General features: G+C 37.3%; 1 protein-coding gene across 1 annotated transcript in view; it reads left to right on the forward strand.

Annotated features, from left to right (window-relative positions):
- LOC121878950 (protein flightless-1-like) overlaps positions 1-16,966 on the forward strand; it is a 134,615-nt gene extending 117,649 nt beyond the window's left edge. The window contains 1 exon segment of the mRNA XM_042385432.1: positions 16,805-16,966. Within this exon segment, the coding sequence (XP_042241366.1) occupies positions 16,805-16,951 (147 nt within the window). The 3' untranslated portion in view covers positions 16,952-16,966.
- Positions 16,967-20,262: the final 3,296 nt, after the last annotated feature.

Raw genomic sequence — 20,262 nt, forward strand, 5'->3', positions numbered from 1 at the left:
TTTCTTAAATTAATATATACAGTACCAGGAAATGTGAGGAATAAATAAAAATAATACCAATAAATAAGTTACAACAAAAAATACTACAGTAAATCCTCGATAACTCGGCACATATTGGGCCTTGCCGAGTTATATCAATTTCCGACTTATCAAGGCACTTCCCCCCCTTACAAAAATACAACAATAAAAAATTATTGACCCATATATGTGTACATGTAATTAATAAAAGTAAAAAAGTAACACTTACCAGCACTGCAGGCAAAGAATGAAGCATCATAGGTGACACAGGTGCAAGATAGGTGACACAGAGGTATAGTAGGTGACACAGAGGCATGGTAGGTGACACAGGTGCATGGTAGGTGACACAGAGGCATGGTAGGTGATGCAGGTGGCCAGATATGCCGAGATTTTCCCAGATACTTTTACATATCTCGGCATTTCCTGAGTTATACTAATACATTCCGAGACTATAGCCATGCCAAGTTGTCAAATGCCGAGTTATCGAGGGTTTACTGTATTGCCAAGCAAGTAACTAAAAGCCAAGTGAAAGTTTAACACAGTCTCCATTTGCATACACTCCCGGCTCTACCATAGTAACGAAGATCAGCTGGGACGCTGATTCCCCACCAGCTACACGCTGTGCTCTTCTCCCATTATGTGTTTGCTCTTAGAACTATTATTGCTTTTACCTTTTTCACTATGTATGTAGGATGGTGTGTGCATGTCACCGAGTAAAAATAAATGAAGAAAGTTACGTATATCTCTCCAAAAATACAAGTTGAAAAAACCATAACACCTCACAACTTGGCCCAGTAGCCTGGTGGTTACAGTCATGAGCTAACCTAGCTACAATGCCATGATTAATCACTATTAAACACTATTCTGTCAGTAAACACCAATACAGTGAACCCTCGAAGATCCGGACTAAAAGGGGGGGACCACCTGCCCGGAAAAGCCGAATCTTCTGGGGTTAGTTATACAGTCTTTTTTCCTGTGAAAAAGCCATAATTTGGAGCAACATATGACTGTACTCGATGTACTACATTAATGGACTAAAAATTTTATCTTTTTTGCAAAATATATAATGTCTATACTCAAATTATTGGCTATCTTGCAAGGATTCCAGCAATGTAAGTTATATTCTGCTAAGTTTAGTCTGGAATTTTATAAGATAAAAACTTTAAGCCTAAAACTACCTTTACCCCTGGGAAAGGGGAGGTGAGGTTGACAGTCAGGAAGGGGGGGTGAGGTGAGGTGAGGTATTGCCCAGTGCATATTTTTTTATATGTCATATAGAGTGAGTTTAAGTTTTTGCTTATAAAATGCAGCTGAATTGAATTGGGAGAATATATCTTACATTGCTGGAATTCTTGTAAGATAGTGATTAATATAAATTTAAACATGCTGTAGTTTGCACTAGACATAAAAATTTTAGTAATTATTTAGTACAGTGATATCTCCGTTAGCCGGAACAATTGGTGCAGAGCACTTCCGAGGATGAGAGATTTCCGGCTAACCGGACAACTTTCTCAAACCCAGAAAAATCCCCCATCCCCGGAAATATTTCAAGTTACTGGAAAAAACTTTCAGAGTGTCTAAACCAGGGGTTCCCAACCTGTGGGTCACGACCCCAAGGGTTGGCTGGGGGGTCGAGAAGCCTTGGGAGAAGAACTTAGTACATCAGCCTGGGGTCGCGAAGGGTTGGCTGGGGGGTCGAGAAGCCTTGGGAGAACTTGGTAGCCTTGGGAGAAGAACTTAGTACATCAGCCTGGGGTCGCGAAGGGTTGGCTGGGGGTCGAGAAGCCTTGGGAGAACTTGGTAGCCTTGGGAGAAGAACTTAGTACATCAGCAGGAACATTACCAAAACTTTCATTTCGCTGATATGCCAGTAACCTAGAACACACAACATAATGTAGTGCCGGTGGAGTAGGCTATAGTTTTCGCTCACTCTTTTCGATGTATTACGGTTAGGCTATTAGTGTTCGTGGCTGATGGCAGGGGGGTCGCGTGTGTTTCGGGGTTTTGAGAAAGGGGTCGCGAGTACAAAGAGGTTGGGAACCACTGGTCTAAACCAGGGCTGTGGAGTCGAAGACAAAACCTTCGACTCCGACTCCGACTCCTCAAATTTTTATGCTTCCGACTCCGACTCCTTGGCCTATTTGTAACAACTATTTCTACCATCCTAATTGTAATTTGTGTGTTGTAACCTGCATAGGTAAAAAGTAAAACACCGTGGCTATACTGCTACAGCTTTATTAATGATCTGGACGATATTTAAGAACTACAAAAAGATGATAGGCTTGACTTTCAAAGTTTCAATCAAAAGAAAAATAAATTTATTAAGAATTCAAGATATTAACTAGAAAACACCATTTACATGTATATCTAAAAGTTCGATCTCAGCATATGAATTTTGTTTAAGCTCATAATCTGATGTGGATCTAAATGATGATCCTACAATTCCTTTTAAAGTAAAGTTATATATTTATGTACATTAAAGAAATGAATACCTTATTAAGGAAAATGGATAAACCTTACATGATTAAGTTATTAAATTAAATTTGCCTTAATCTCACCAAAAACAGGTTGTAGCTAATTGTTTTGTAGCTGAGAGCCTCTGTGCAGTTTTCAACGAAACAAAATTTGATATAATTCAAAATTTCAAATGGTAAAGAAGAGACTATCGTCCAAAATTATAGTGCTATACTGTGCCTGCTACAATAAATTCATAATAATGCTTATAAAATGGAAATAAATTCTTTTAATAATTTAAGAAAATTAGTGGGATCAGTGGAATCACTGCAATGAATATGCCTGAGTTCATATATTTGTTCTTAGGAACAGAATAGCTTCAGTCGGAGTCGGAGTCTGGACAATTTTACCGACTCCGACTCCGACTCCACAAGCCGAAATTTCCTCCGACTCCTCGACTCCGACTCCGACTCCACAGCCCTGGTCTAAACTATGCATCTTGCACAGACAAACACTAGCCTACATCCTCAGAATGTTTTTGTGTGCTGGGGAGTTTTCCAAGAGTCTAAACTAAAAATCTCTATGATATGGTTGTGAATGAAACTGTGTGTTATAGCAAGGACGGGTATTTTCCACTCCTTTGGAGGTGTGGAGGATTAGTGGGTCTTGTGTACCTGACCTGACCTGACACAATGTCAGGTGGAGGTAGGGTGGGGTATTAGTGGTCTCATATTACTGACCTTCTGATAAAATGTCAGGTGACCTACAGTATTGTTGGGGGGAGGGGATTAGTGGATTGAGAAAGCAGAAAGGTGTGGGTGATTAGAGAGATGGAGTGGTAAGGAGTGGTACCAGTGTTGCCAAGTGCTTAGCTCCTCAACAGCTGATCTTTCAATTCACCAGCTTGTAGTTAACCACTCATAAATTTATGTCATACAATCTGGGGGTGTGTGGGTGGTGTTAGGGTGTCTGGGTGTGATGTTGTGGTATTAATTAATAAATGAGCAATATTGTATCGTCAATGACAGTCGTTTGATGAATAGTAGCATACTACAATTGTCACTAATATTCATCAAACTACTGTACTGTCAATAACAATACAATATTGTTTATTTATTAATCATTAATTAATACCCCAACACCACATCATACACACACACAACATCTAATTCACAGTCTTTTGTGTGAGACACTGAGTTGGGGTGAGGCAGGGGGAGGCAAGCACAAATTATTACAGTAAACATATCTTTATTAATTAATAAATAAAACAAACAAAGTAAAACATTTTACAATAGGAATGGTAGGCATGGGGAGGATTAGGGGAGAGGCACAAACCTTTTTGTGGGGTGCGCAGTCAGTTCCTTCCCCCCTCCCGAAACCTCCAACACAAAGGACCCGGGAGCATGATGCAATATTTTGTCATTTTTCTATACATGCTATAGCACAGTATTTAATATTTTATATTATCAATGATAAAACATACACCATAAGTGGCTGATCATACAAGAATATATAAAATAATAAGGTTGGAGGTGTGTGTATCGCAGTATTGGCATTAATAGCTAGGGCCCTTTTCTCGAAATTTATAAAATACATTAATGAAAATGAATAGATATTAGAAATAGTAATAGATTTATAAATTGCAAAAAGTTGGATGGTCCATCATTATTTTTATTTGTATTCTTGGGTGGCAATCCTGGCTATGGATGGGGTGGCAACCCTGGCTGGGTCTCTAGAGGGGGCAGTTCAAAAGATATCAAAGTTTTTGAATACTAGGGGAACATATGGGCACGGGGGTGGAGGAAACTGCAGTGGGAGTGGGTAAACAAAGTGAAAGATTACAGGAAAATAGTGTTAGGAATGATGACAAAACTAAATTAGACGGAGTTAAAACCTAAACGCGGTAAAGGGAGGACTCAGAACACGACTAACTTAAATGTCTACTGCACGAACAGTAGAAGTATGAGAAACAAAATGGATGATATTAGGGCCTTGGTATGTACCGAAAAAATCGATATACAGTAATGGCATTCACTGAAACATGGATCAACCTAGACTCACGTGAGTTACCTGTCGAATACCAAATTGCAGGTTACAAATTATTCCATACCGATAGGCAGATTTGGAAAGGAAGCGGAGTTGCAATCTATGTCAGGGATAATCTGAAGTGTGAAATAAATAAGGAAATAAAAACTGACCGGAATACAGAAACAATATGGATAGAATTAATCGACGGTAGGGAAAAATTAATCACAGGAGTAATATATAGACCTCCCAATCTTGTTAGAGTTAATTAGCAACTTATCTGGGATAAAATGCGCAGGGCTTCCATACACAACAAAGTCTGTATAGTAGGCGACTTTAACCTTGGCCAAATAGATTGGATTGACCTTACGGGCAACTCAGAATCAGAGGATTTTCTCGAAACGATCCAGGACTGTTTCCTAAGTCAACATATAACTGAACCCATCCGGGGTAATAATATACTTGATTTAGTTCTGTCGAACAGAGAAAACCTCATTAGTAATGTCGAGGTAGGGAACGAACTTGCAAACAGCTATCACAAAGAAATTAGATTCCAGTTAGATTTTCAGGGCAGCCGTAAGGAAAATTCCACAAAAGTCCCAGATTTCAGAAGGGCAAACTTGGGGGTGAATTACACCGACCTCACCCTACCCATGAACCTGACGGTTGAAACCGACCTGATAACGAGATCTGAGGTTGCCGAGTTCCATGACAGTTTAAATAATGAGTTACTTAATGCACAAAGGCAGAACATACCATACAAAAAACTCAGTTCAGACAACAATGACCCTAAATGGATAAATAATTAATTAAAGAGCATTATTGGCCAAAGGAAGGCTATAGGTAGAAGGATAAATCGTGGCGAAATTTACCTCCGGGATTATTATAAGGTATTGGACAGTAGGGTTAAGACCAAGATAAGGAAAGCAAAGAGGAATAATGAGGTGAAGATAGCAAGGGAGGCGAAGACAAACCCCAAAGGATTCTATCAAATGTATCAAACTAAAACACGAGAAAAGATTGGACCAATACAGTCAGATACCAGCGAGCTAACTGATAACGACGGAGAAATTAGCAAAAATCTGAATCAATATGTTTCAACAGTTTTCACCACCGAAAATTTAAACATGATACCCGAGGCACCGACTCTATTCAGAGATAGTGAAGAAAACAAATTAAGCAAGATAGTGGTGACTAGTAACGATGTTAGTAAGCAAATAGACAAACTAAAGCCTAATAAGTCACCTGTTCCCGATGAGATATTTGCCAGAGTATTAAAGGAATGTAAAGAAGAGCTTAGTATACACTTAGCAAAGTTGTTTAACATGTCCTTAAAAACAGGTGTAGTACCAGAATCCTGGAGGATAGCGAATGTAATACCGATTTTCAAGAAGGGGGATAGATCACTATCCTCTAAATACTGTCCAATCAGTTTAACATCAATTTTAGGCAAATTACTCGAAGCAATCATTTCAAACTTTATTCGAAATCACCTGGGGAAGCACCAATTGATCTCTGATTCCCAGCATGGCTTTACAAGCGGGCGAGGGGCACAATTATGATGTGGTACAGTGGTCCCTCGGTTAACAAACACAATTCGTTCCAGAAGGTTGTTCGTTAACCGAAACCATTGTTTCACTGGGTTTTTGGGTAATTGGTTCCAGCTCACTGAAAATTACATACAAACTAAAAATATATGCAGTAAAGTACACTTACTTTGAGGTGTGCATGTAGAAGGCTCCTCGTTGATGATGATGATGACGATGGGAATTAGAAATGGGGGTGGAGGAGAAGGGAGAAGAGAAGGCAAGGTGGGGTGGAAGAGAAGTCACCCCATGCTTCATGCTGCCATTTCACCCATAAAATTTTAAGTTCACTTGGTGTAATTGAAGATTATTTTCTTTAAATCAACACTGCACTGCACTATATATTGTCAATATGTAAAATATATTTCAGAATGACCAATAGTTGTACTGTAAAAACGTAAAAATAGTTTATGTTCAAGAGTCTCAAGCAAGATGCTACCTCCACTGAGCAGAGACACAAACTGACGCCATTCTGGGTGAGTCAAGTGGCTGTTTGGCGCGCTAAAAACTAGTTCCCTGTACTTCAATTATGTTAAATAATTCTTAAAATGGCAAAAAAATTTAATATAAGACTTGGAAAATTATTGAATAGTACAACCTTCTTGATATTTACTCAAATGGTAACGAATTTCACCAGCTGGTGAGCAGACAAAAACATGTTGACACGATTTCGTTAACCGAATTTTTGTTCGTTAATTGAGTTGAAGATTCTTATGGAAGGTAATTCGTTAACCAAAATTTCGTTGACCGAGGCGTTCATTAACCGAGGGATCACTGTATATCTCGACTTTAGCAAAGCCTTCGACAGAGTCCCCCACAAAAGACTAATAAGAAAGGTATAAGCACATGGCATCAAAGGTAGTATCCTTAAATGGATTAGGGCGTGGTTACAGGACAGGAAACAGCGAGTGAGCATTAACAGTGAGCATTAACGGCACTAAATCCCATTGGAGCAACGTCACTAGTGGAGTTCCCCAAGGCTCAGTACTTGGACCATTATTATTTATTATACTGTATACATAAACGACATAGATATCGGCATAGACAGCAACATAAGTAAATTTGCTGATGACACTAAAATAGGTACATGTAATTAAATCTGCGGAGGACTCCGCAAAACTACAGGAAGATCTAAAAAAATTTTTCGAATGGTCTGAAAAATGGCAGATGAAATTCAACGTGGACCAACGTAAAGTACTCAGTATAGGAGATGTAAACAGGGAAACCAGTTACCAGATGAACAACGATGCCATTGAGAAATCCGACTGCGAGAGAGATTTAGGAGTAATGATAAGTAGGAACCTTAAGCCAAGTAAACAATGTGTTTATGCTTGTAACAAGGCTAATAAAGTACTTGGGTTCATACAAAGGAGTGTTAGTTACAAGACTAGCGAGGTCATCTTACGATTATATCTTGTGCTTGTGAGACCTCACCTGGATTAAGCAGTTCAGTTCTCTTCACCGTATTACAGAATGGATATAGAATCCTTGGAAAGAATTCAGAGGAGAATGACAAGACTAATCCTGGGCATTAGAAACCTTGAGTTTACAGACAGGTTAAAGCATCTTAATTTGCACTCCCTCGAGAGACGTAGAGCGAGGGGCGACATGATAGAGGTGTATAAATGGAAGTCAGGGCTAAACAAAGGGGACATTACAAAGGTACTCAAACTATCCAACCAGGAGCGAACTCGTAACAATGGTTTTAAATTAGACAAATTTAGATTTAGGCGCGAAATAGGTAAACACTGGTTTGGAAACAGAGTAGTGGATGAATGGAACAAGTTACCAAATATCATCATTAACTTAACACGCTGGATAGCTTCAAACATAGGTTGGATGGATATATGAGCAATAGGGGTTGGGTGTAAATGGGACTGCCCAGTATGGGCCAATAGGCCCGCTGCAGTTTCCTCCATTCTTATGTTCTTATGTTCATAAATACTGTATGTGTACGTATATTAAAAAAATTACCTGAAAATCTCTTGATTTTATACCATATTTCTCATTAATGAGTCATCCATCATGCCACAAGTTGTCCTGTGATTCATGAACTACGTATACATGTACGCGTAGTGATCTGTTGGTGAGGGAGGTTGCACTCGGATCTCCTACCATATGGACAGGACTGAAACCCGTTAGCTTCCAGTTGCCATTCAGGGATTTTTCCAAAGCAATTATCCAATAGTGTTTGGGATGAAATGAGTGGGCATTATAGCTTACTGTATTGATCTTTGTGTACATAAAAGCCTTGACTCATGATGGTTGTAGATGAAGTAAAATTAATGTAAAAAATACTGTATGTAGCTTTTATTGAATGTTATGTAATGTATGTACAGTAGAAGTGACCATGCAGTCACACACGTATATGTACGGTAAGGGGGGGTAGCGCGGTTACATTTACCCCCCCCCCCCACGGAGGAGAGATTAATGCTTATAATGCTTAATGCTGGAATTCTTGTAAGATAGCGATTAATTTGAGTATAAACATCTCTTATTTTGCACACACACACACACACACCCTTTTGGGGGAGATTGTGGTCACTTTTATCCCTCAATAGACTCTTCTCCCTCCAGCTGGGAGAAGGGAGGAGGAAGGTGAGTTGTTGACAGCAGGAGGAGGGAAGATTAATGCAAACTCTAGGATTATGAAAGCAGAGGGGTTTTATTTTGATTTTATTTTTTGAATGTCACTGACTCGACGAGGAGAATGTGACTTTCATTGCTGGAATTCTTGTAAGATAGCGATTAATTTGAGTATAAACATCCCTTATTTTGCACCATACATAATAATTTTAGTAATTAACTCACTACATTTGAGTACGGGTTGTGATAATTTATGTGGTTGCAGTTTCAAAGCTTTGTGACATCACTAATGTATAATAAGTCTCCATATGCTCTGGTTTATTCATTGATCAGTTGTCTAAGTGCAAAAGTAGCCTTGTCGAGCCATCATGTATCAATTAATTTTAAAATAGAAATTATAATGTAAAATGTTATAAGACAATGGTTTAGTAGTGCTGTTAATGTGTGTGTTGTGTAAGTGTCTTGGCATGTCACCTGACTCCTGAACAAACTCTTCATCAACTTCTTCAAATCCTACAATGTGCTTGGCAAGCTCAAAAAAAAAACACACACACACACACACACACACACATGGGAAATAAAACAACAAGCATCCAGTGAGGGTCTTGTTGTGTGTGTGTGCGTGTGTGTGTGTGTGTGTTTTTTTTTTTTTTTTTTTTTTTTTTTTTTACGGATTAGCCTTACTCCAGACACAGGTCACTGACCCACATTGGGGCCTGGGGGGCGAAAATGTAATAATAATAATAATAATAATAATAATAATAATAATAATAATAATAATAATAATAATAATAAATAATAGTCATAATAATTCATAATAAGTAAAATTTATGATAAAACAAACAAAAATAAAATAATGATGATAATAATACAGTAACTGTAATAATAATAATAATTTTAATAATAAAGAACTATATATACAAAAATTAAAAAAAGATCAAAAGTGAGAAACGATATATGTATGTTCTGTTGTCTTTGGTACAATTGAGACCCTGCTGTAAAAGAATTAGATCAGCAACCTGGACTTGTCACAATTTTATGCAGCATGGTCTACCATAGACAACACATTATCTTCCAATATCTTAATAATCCCCTGTTTGGCTGAGGAGCCACCAACACTGGTACATGTTATCCTCCTTCCATCATCTCTCAAATCACCCACAACTTTCTGCTTCTCCATATTGTGAATGTTATTAATGAAATAAGATACCTTTGCTCACTTTCACATCTCCTAAAAAATTTTAGCTTTTTTTAAAGACTCTTCAGGTAGTAGCAGCTACCAAACGGAGGTACTACCTGGAAAGATGTGGAAGCACAAATATATCATGGTAAATTCTACTTCAAGCATTTATTCTCAGGTTGCTGATCTGACTTTCTGCCTCACTTACACACAATTGCAGGGTCTCAATTGTTTCACTTGATATTGACAACACAACATACATATATTGTTTCTCACTTTTGATCTTTTTTCATTTTTGTATTTCTTTATGGTTCTTTATTACTATTATTATTACAGTATTATTATTATTATTATTATTATTATTATTATTATTATTATTATTATTATTATTATTATTATTATTATTATTACTACTACTACTATATGTTTTCCCCTCCCTCCCTGATGTGGGTCAGACACCATGCCCGGTGGGCTAATTTCTTAAAAAAAAAAAAAGTCATGAGACCCACTAATCCTCCAGCCAAGAAAGGGTGACCTGACATTCCATCAGAAGGTCAGTAATTTGAGACCACTAATCCCCCACTCTACCTCCACCTGACGGCCCCCCAAAAATACTTTAACTTTCATCTTTATTCAAGACATTTTCAGAAAGTTCTCTCGATTTTCAACCTCGGAAAATTTGTTACCAAAGCCGGAATTTGGGGGAAAATTCTGGCTTTGGGAATGATTTTCCGAGCAAATTTCAATTCCAGCTATCGGAAATTTCTGGGTTTGAGGGATTCGGGCTAACGGAGATATTACTGTACATTTGAATACAGTACAGGTTTGCCCTTAGGACAATTATTTCTTTTACTTCTTTCACAATGTGTATTCAGGATGGTGTGTGCATGTAAATGAGTAAAAATAAATGAAGAAAGTTATGTATATCTGCCCAAAAATACGAGTTGAAAAACTTTTACTAAAATGTACTACACTAATGGACTAAAAATTATCTCTTGTGCAAAATGTATGATGGCAATATTCAAATTATTCACTGTCTTGCAAGGATTCTAGTAATGCAAGTTATATTCTGCTGATTTTAGTCTGTGACATTTTATAAGATGAAATCCTTAAGCCTAAAACTACCTTCACTCAGTTATGGGAATGCTTCTTAGGGAGGCTTCTTAGCCCAGAACCCCCAATTTATTTGTCCGAATCTTCCGAAATCCAGATTTACAGGGGCTGGATCTGGATCTTCGAGGGTTTACTGTAATAACAGTAAATCCAGTGAAATATGGCAGGGAGTGAGGAGAGTTACAACTGCAGACGATGCACTAACTATCAGTCACTCCCGTTACCCGCCCCCGTTGCCAGACGTACGTATGGGAAAAATACATGACCTTTTCTCTCTTCACTTGTTTGGGCGCCTTCTTGTGGCGTGATGAAGTTGGTTGAGGGCTTTGGGAGCCATTACAAGCACGAGGAGCACATTTGTTAAGAGAGCACAGTACAGGTAGTTCTGCTATAACGCGATAGTAGTGTTCTTGTAAAACATCGTGTTATAGAAATTCGTGAAATAGAAATAACAGGGCTTATGGAGAAAATAGGGTTAGGTGCAGATTACTCCAAATCGAAAAAAAATTTCGTAGTTAGCCTAACACAAAGGATAGCACAGTCTAAATAAATGTTACATTCATGTCTAATAATGAAATCATACAGTAAATGTTACACTTTACCTTGAAAAAATATGAATATAACTTGATGGGGGATAAGGGTGATGTTGAGGCTGAGGAGTCATGAAACATCAAGCTTTTCTTCAAGTGTTATAGCCTTTCTTTTACGATCACCACCGGAAATGCGATCACCAGAGTGCTTCCCAGAGATATTCTTCTTTTCCATAGTCACAAAATTGGAGAAACAGTAATCAGAATTCACTGAGGACACTTAAAAACTTCACGTGTTTCAAACAAAGTGTGGAGTAAACAGAGCGCGCGGGTCTAAAACGCTATGTATTTTGTTTTTCTCTTATTTAAAACTTTACATTTTACATATACTGTACAGGTATACTGTATACATAAATATTACATAAATTATTTCTGCAATTCTTCACAAACAAAACACATAAATCAATTGAACATGTGATGTCGAACGTGAACTGTAAACACTGCATAACCCCGCGCCAAGCCACAATGTACAGTACACTTTAAACGCTACTTATTTTGTTTTTCTCTCTTATTTAAAATTTTACAATTTACATATACTGTACAGGTATTTCTTCACAAACAAAACACATAAATCAATTGAACAAGTGATGTCGAACGTGAACTGTAAACATTGAGCCAAGCCACAACACTGTACAGTACACTTTAACACTTTAAACGCTACGTATTTAGTTTTTCTCTTTTATTTAAATTTTTACAATTTACATACAGTATACATATATATATATATATATATATATATATATATATATATATATATATATATATATATATATATATATATATATATATATATATATATATATATATATATATATGTAAATTGTAATTTACATATTATTCATATTATGCTTCAGCGCCCACAAAACATGTCCTAGTCCTCCGTTTTCTTTTTGTGTACTCGCTCAGGGACTCAAGTATTTCTGTATATAACACAGGATGATAAGGGAATTTGAAATTATGAGTGAATGAATTTATTATACAGTGATCAATTAACATAGTATTGATGTGTTTAAGTAGTAGTATTCACTCACTCTAAACCACGAATTCCATTCATACAGAGAGAGAGAGAGAGAGAGGGAGGCCAAGCGCTCTGTTTACATCACACACACATAAATATTACATAAATTATTTCTGCAATTCTTCACAAACAAAACACATAAATCAATTGAATATGTGATGTCGAACGTGAACGGTAAACACTGTGTGTGATGTAAAGAGAGCGCGGGTGTAAAATGCTACGTATTTTGTTTTTCTCTCTTAGTTAAAATTATACATTTTACATATACTGTACAGGTATACTGTATACATAAATATTACATAAATTATTTCTGCAATTCTTCACAAACAAAACACATAAATCAATTGAACATGTGATGTCGAACGTGAACTGTAAACACTGCATAACCCCGCGCCAAGCCACAGCACTGTACATACTGTACAGTACACTTTAAGCGCTACGTATTTAGTTTTTCTTTTATTTAAATTTTTACAATTTACATATATATACCTGTATAAGTAAATTGTAATTTACATATTCATATTATGCTAGAGCGCCCACAAAACATGAGAAACGTTTGAGTCCCCCAGTAGAGATGTCCGTTCTCTATCCACTCCAGGATGTCTTAGTCCTCCGTTTTCTTTTTGTGTACTCGCTCAGGGACTCAAGTATTTCTGTATATGACACAGGATGATAAGGGAATTTGAATTTATTTGTTTATTTATATATAATATACTGTAATATATTAAATATACTGCAAGTATTTTCTTTAATTTATATACGTGTTTCGCGAAAAAGGGAGGCTACATTTATGGTGATCGTTAAGGACCAAACTCCGAATCCATGACGTGACTTCTGTTCATTATTTATATCCTAAATTTACCACTATAGGTAGTTTTAAGAATTAATGCAGTCATTTACTGAATATTCTTTGCAAAAAAATAAATTTTAAATGAATTTTTTATAAGAGATAAGTATTATGATCAGTAAATATACAGATATGCATTACTGACCACCTCCGAACACAAGGACGGCTAAAAATAGCCACAGGCGGTCACAGTCAAGGTCACTTTCCCTTTCTTGTCACTGGCAAATGGGGGAGGGGGGGATGATAATAGCAGCTGTGTTTATTACGGTATGTTAGACTGGTTTATAATACATTTTTATTATTTTAATATACCGGTAATCTTCATTTTAATCCAGCTTACCAAACGTAAGTTTCAGTATAAAATAATTAGTGTTACTGTAGGACCTTGTGAGTGGTTTACTGTATACATAAATATTACATAAATTATTTCTGCAATTCTTCACAAACAAAACACATAAATCAATTGAATATGTGATGTCGAACGTGAACTGTAAACACTGTGTGTGATGTAGAGAGAGCGCGGGTGTAAAACGCTATGTAATTTGATTTTCTCTTTTATGTAAAATTTTACAATTTACTTATAATATATAGGTATACTGTATACATAAATATTACATACATTATTTCTGCAATTGTTCACAAACAAAACACATAACTCAATTGAACATGTGATGTCGAACGTGAACTGAAGCCACAACAACCGTTCGAGTGGAATCGCGTTAGAGCAAACGAGTTCGCGTTTTACAAATATCGTTCCTCAATTCATAAATCGCGTTCGAGCAAATTCGCGTTGTCAAAACACGCGTTATAGCAGAACTCACTGTACCGGTAATCTTAATTTGAATCCAGCTTGCCAAACGTAAGTTTCAGTATAAAATAATTAGTGGTAAGACCTTGTGAGTGGCTTACGATGTTTCCATCACCACTCTTGACACACTAAACCACAATATTTAAGAGGTAAGAATTTTATACTTGGTGGTTTAGACGACCCCCTAACTTTGGGCAGATTTTTTTAATGTTCAAATTCCGTCTTATAAGCCGAGATATACGGTACACACACACACAGTCAACCCTCACTTTACGCGGTCCCACATTCTGCGTTTCCACGTTTACACGGTGCCCTGCCAGAACCCAGGATGCTCACATTCCGTGGTGGGTGTACCCCTTTACACGGGTGAAGTATATTTTTTTTATTTAGCTCATAAAATTCATACAAATTATCCGGCCAGAATATAATTTACATTGCTGGAATTCTTACAATTTGATGATCATTTTGAATATAAACATCATAGATTTTGCATTAGACATACAAATTTTAGATATAATGTTTACTCTGAGTAAATATGTTATCTTTTGTGCAAAATATATGACATTTATATTCAAAATATTCCTGGTCTTACAAGGAATCCAGCAATGTCAATTATATTATCCTAACTTTAGTCTGATTTATTATTTATTACTAAAAAGGTAAACAGTCTGGTATTCCCACACATTCATCTGGTAGGGAGGCTTGGTGGTGGGTGGGAGGGAGGGAGGGAGGGACCGGCGACCGACCACCTGGCACCATGGTGTGAAGAATATTTTTTTTTTATTAACTGAAGATATTTGTTTTAGCTCATAAAATTCATACAAATTACCCGGCCAGAATATAATTTACATTGCTGGAATTCTTACAATTTGATGATCATTTTGAATATAAGCATCATATATTTTGCATTAGACATACAAATTTTAGATATAATGTTTACTCTGTGTAAATATGTTATCTTTTGTGCAAAATATATGACATTTATATTCAAAATATTCCTGGTTTTACAAGGAATCCAGCAATGTCAATTATATTATCCTAACTTTAATCTGAGGTATTATTTAATACTAAATGTTAAAATCTAGTTTTTTCACCCAACCTTTCTCTTGAAGGGACGATTGGTGGGGGGTGGGGGGGAGGGTTGGGACTGACCGACCATCTGGCGCTTGGAAGAGGGGGGGAGGCAAGGTGGGGTACTTTGATTGACAGATAGTGTCGTGAAGAATATTTTTTTTTTTTTATTAACTGAAGATATTTGTTTTAGCTCATAAAATTCATACAAATTACCCGGCCAGAATATAATTTACATTGCTGGAATTCTTACAATTTGATGATCATTTTGAATATAAACATCATAGATTTTGCATTAGACATACAAATTTTAGATAAAATGTTTACTCTGAGTAAATATGTTATCTTTTGTGCAAAATATATGACATTTGTATTCAAAATATTCCTGGTCTTACAAGGAATCCAGCAATGTCAATTATATTATCCTAACTTTAGTTTGAGGTATTATTTATTACTATACCTGGTTTTCCCCCCAAAATTTCTCAGAGAGGGAAGAGCCAGCGAGTGTAGTGTGAGAAGAGGGGGAGGGAGTTGAGTCCATTATTTGAATGGACATTAACTTGGCGACTGTATTTCTCTATTTCTCTTAAGTATTAATTGTGTGCATGTACCATCATAAAATTAAGATGTTATTTTTACTAGAACATAGGTATTGTGTTGGAAAAAGTGGAGTTTGGGGGTCAGCTGGTCTCTATTTCATTTAATCCCATATGTTATGTTATTCACTTTACGCGTTTCTCACTTTCCGCGGTACCCTGTGGGTTACATTAACCGCATAAAGTGAGGTTGACTATATATATATATATATATATATATATATATATATATATATATATATATATATATATATATATATATATATATATATATATATAATGTAATAATAATGTGTGTGTATATATATATATATATATATATATATATATATATATATATATATATATATATATATATATATATATATATATATATATATATATATATATATATATATATATATATATATATATATATATATATATTATAAATATATATTTGTCAGTGGCCCAAGGTTAAAAATGCTTTGAAAACCTTTGATCTAGATGTATGATAGTTATTTTGTGGGTCCCTTATTTTTGACCTGACCTGACTAGTCACGTCACCACCCTTCTCTTAAGCTCCTCTACGTGTGTGTTGGTGTGGGGATTAGTGGATGTCATCATTATGACCTGACCTCATGTTTTTAGGTCACCCTGTATATTTAAGCCTCTCTCTGTCCATGTAGTCCAGTTGCCTCTGAAGATGTCTTGAATAAAGACGAAAGCTAAGGTGCTCCGTTGTTTCCATTTTCCCAGTGATTTTATCAAGATTTATATATATATATATATATATATATATAAATATATATATATATATATATATATATATATATATATATATATATATATATATATATATATATATATATATATGAAGAGTTAAACTAGAAGAGACTTATTAAAAATATATTTTTGTTTTCTTCCAATTAGGATGACCTTGCAGATGATGACACGATGATTCTAGATGATGGGAACCAAGTCTTCCTCTGGCTGGGATCAAAAGCATCTGATGTGGAAATTAAATTGGCTCTCAAATCTGCACAGGTAAACTATCAAATATTAATCAGGAGTACTTAATGGAATATCTGTTATTACTCAGTTGTTTTATATTCTTTCCTTTTATTTTATTTTTTCTTTATTCTCTTCTTTGCTGGGACAAAATAACCTATGTCTTTATAGAATGACTCATGGATATGACCACCGCATGCTCAGGAACCCAGGGAAGTGATAACCTAGACAAGCTAGAGTAATAATCTGATGATTGTCCTCCCAACAAGCAACTCTAGCCCTCAGAAAGTGATAAAAAAAAAGCTGACGTTGCCCACATGTTGTGAGCTTATGAATCAGATGTTACATAGTGCATGCATGACCTGTTCAGCTCGTGCTCATTCATAAACTGGAATGCATAATCATCTCCGTTCCCCTTCCCCCTAGCCAGTGTAAAGAGCTGCTGGGAAGCTCTTACCGCTTGTTCTTCAGAACTGTACAATATTATTGTTCTCGGAAGCAGTATTTCAACAAAGTTTTCATTGTATGCCAGCCTGGGACCAGACTTTTTTTTAAATAACTTTATTAATTTTACTCAATACATGGTCCAGCTAAATTGATACTTTACGTGCTTCTTCATTTATATAGTACTGTACTGTACTCTCCTCTTTTAATTAATGTAGTATGAGCACTTTTCACTTTATACACCTGAGCAGCATATAAGTTATTGCTATTTCTAAATTTGTATCACTAATATCAGTGAAGACTAACTAAAATATTCTTTCAATATACTTCGTAAGCGTAAATATCATGGTACAATAATCACTCAAATCATTATAAAGACATATGCAAACCCTCTATGCTTGACCCTAAGCGAGGCTAGGCCCACATGCTAGTTAGGTGTATAACATGATAAACTCCCATACTACATATTATGTAAACAAAGAAGCATATAAAGCATTAACGTTGCCAGACCATGTCAAGAGTAAAATGATATCAAGTTGTTTTAAGCTGACAACAAACAAGAAAAATGATAGAATCAACATTGTCGCAAACTCATAATACTTCAACTGCCATGTTTATAACCCTCGTAGAATCTTCCAAGTGAAACTTTGTATAGATATTTACTGTATAAATGTCATAGTTACGGAATATTATTGAAAACAAAATTCTAACTGCCACAGTCCGGGAGGGGGGAAGGTGAGGTTCTAATGAAATATGAGGCTGTCCCCTGCAATTGCTAACATTATTTAGCAAGATGCAGAGGTCTCCAAATACATTTGCCTTTAAAATAAAATTTTATATGTTCCTATGTACTAATTTTCATGGGTTTGGTGTTTAATAATAATAAATTATCTCTCTGTTCTATAGTGCCTTGCTATGCATCAACCTTCACACAGTGATAATAAGAGAGGGACCTCTGTGAGGCTAAAACTACTGATCAACCTGTAAATGAGAGTACTGTATGCATAAACCACTCCATTAACAACATATTTTATATAAAAATGGCTAATAATTGAGTACCTTGAGTACAGAGACAGGTTAAAGCATCTTAATTCGTACTCCCTCAAGAGACGTAGAGTAAAGGGCGATATGATAGAGGTGACTAAATGGAAGTCAGGGCTGAACAAAGGGGACATTACAAAGGTACTCAAACTATCCACCCAGGAGCGAACCCACAACAATGGATTTAAATAAGACAAATGTAGGTTTAGGCGTGAAATAGGAAAACATTGCTTTGGAAATAGAATAGTGGACGAGTGGAACAAGTTACCAAATATCATCATTAACTCGAATACGCTGGATAGCTTCAAACATAGGTTGGATGGATATATGAGCAATAGGGGTTGGGTGTAAATGGGACTGCCCAGTATGGGCTAATAGGCCCGCTGCAGTTTCTTCCATTCTTACATTCTTATGTTCTTATGTAACCAATCACATGTAACTGTTATTTGTAATTGATACATAAAATGATAAAACATTATATAAAACTGTAGCGTACTGTATGTGGTCAGTTGTCAATTCTCTTTGGTTGTCTATTATCTCTTTGTATGGGCTCACAAACGAACGTACATGTAAGATATCTCACACTCAGGAATGAGGTAGAATAGAAACTCACAATGCGTTTTCTGTATATATATTGTTGTACAGTGCAGTGCTAAGGAGTTACTAGGTGATGAGTAGTTTGCTCAGAGGTCCAGTTGGGCGAGGAGCTTTCTGAGGGAGCTGGTTGGTGAGGCGCTGTAGAGAGGTCTTGCTGGTCCAGTAGGTCCGAGTAGAATGGCTTCCCTGGCCAGCCACGCCCGTATTTATACAATTCTGCCAGATCAGGAATCGAGGCAAGCGTAGCGCGGGAGCCAATCACAGAGGAGAACGCGAAAGGTGCCAGACTCCGTGATCCTGGCATGTCGTGGGAAGCTATGGCCTCTCCTGGAGTTGCTACGTGTGCGTCCGCACTGGGGAGTAGGTCTATCGGCATCGCTGGCTGTACGCTGATTGCCTGGTAAGCGCTTGGCAGGAGCTCAGTCGGCAGTTGTAGGGGAGAGGATCCACTACAATACTCCCCCTCCCCTCCGGGCATGACGGGAGACTGGATGTTGGCAGGGTTGCGTCCCACAAATGATACATACTGGGCAGGTGTACGTACGACTTGGCCACTGCGGGTGACGACTCCGTCTAGTGACACAGATCCTGTGGGAGAAGGAGGGTTTTGGATTAGAGGAGGTTGTACAGGCAATGGTTGTTGTAATTCTGTCGCGACAGGGGCAGCGTCCTCAGGGTCACTGGCTGGGTTGACTGGGTCAGGGGCCATGTCAGGAGGAGGGTCTACGACAGCAGCAGGGTCCACGACAGCAGCAGGGTCCACGACAGCAGCAGGGTCCACGACAGCAGCAGGGTCCACGACAGCAGCAGGGTCCACGACAGCAGCAGGACAGGAGCAGGGGGTACCTGAGGGTGAAAAGAGGGTGCCCAGAAATGTCGTGGGCGGGGTGTTGCTGCAGGTGGTAACTGCGGGTAGACTGGTGCAGGCATAGTTTGTTGGGGGTGCTTGTGGGCTGGGAACCCAATGGGTAAAGTGGCCGGCTTGACTCGGTCTATGCTGACGGTGTCGTGTCTGCCATTCCGGATAATCGTCAGGAACTTCGCTGAACGGGTAACAACCTGGAAGGGTCCATCGTAGGGGCGTTGCAGTGGGTTGCGGTGAGCATCATGCTTGACGAAAACATACTCGGCAGTGAGGAGTGCAGGAGGGATGTGTTCAGGGCGCCGAGGAGGCTGGCGTGGAGCAGTAGCTCTGAATGCAGAAACTGCTTGTCGTAGCTTTTGGAGTAAGTCATGACGAACAGCAGGAGGGAGTGAGAACTCTCCGAGCAACATGTAACTGAACGAAGTAATAATTA

Source organism: Homarus americanus, unplaced genomic scaffold (assembly GCF_018991925.1).
Source record: "Homarus americanus isolate GMGI-L3 unplaced genomic scaffold, GMGI_Hamer_2.0 scaffold51859, whole genome shotgun sequence".
Lineage (NCBI taxonomy): Eukaryota > Metazoa > Arthropoda > Malacostraca > Decapoda > Nephropidae > Homarus > Homarus americanus.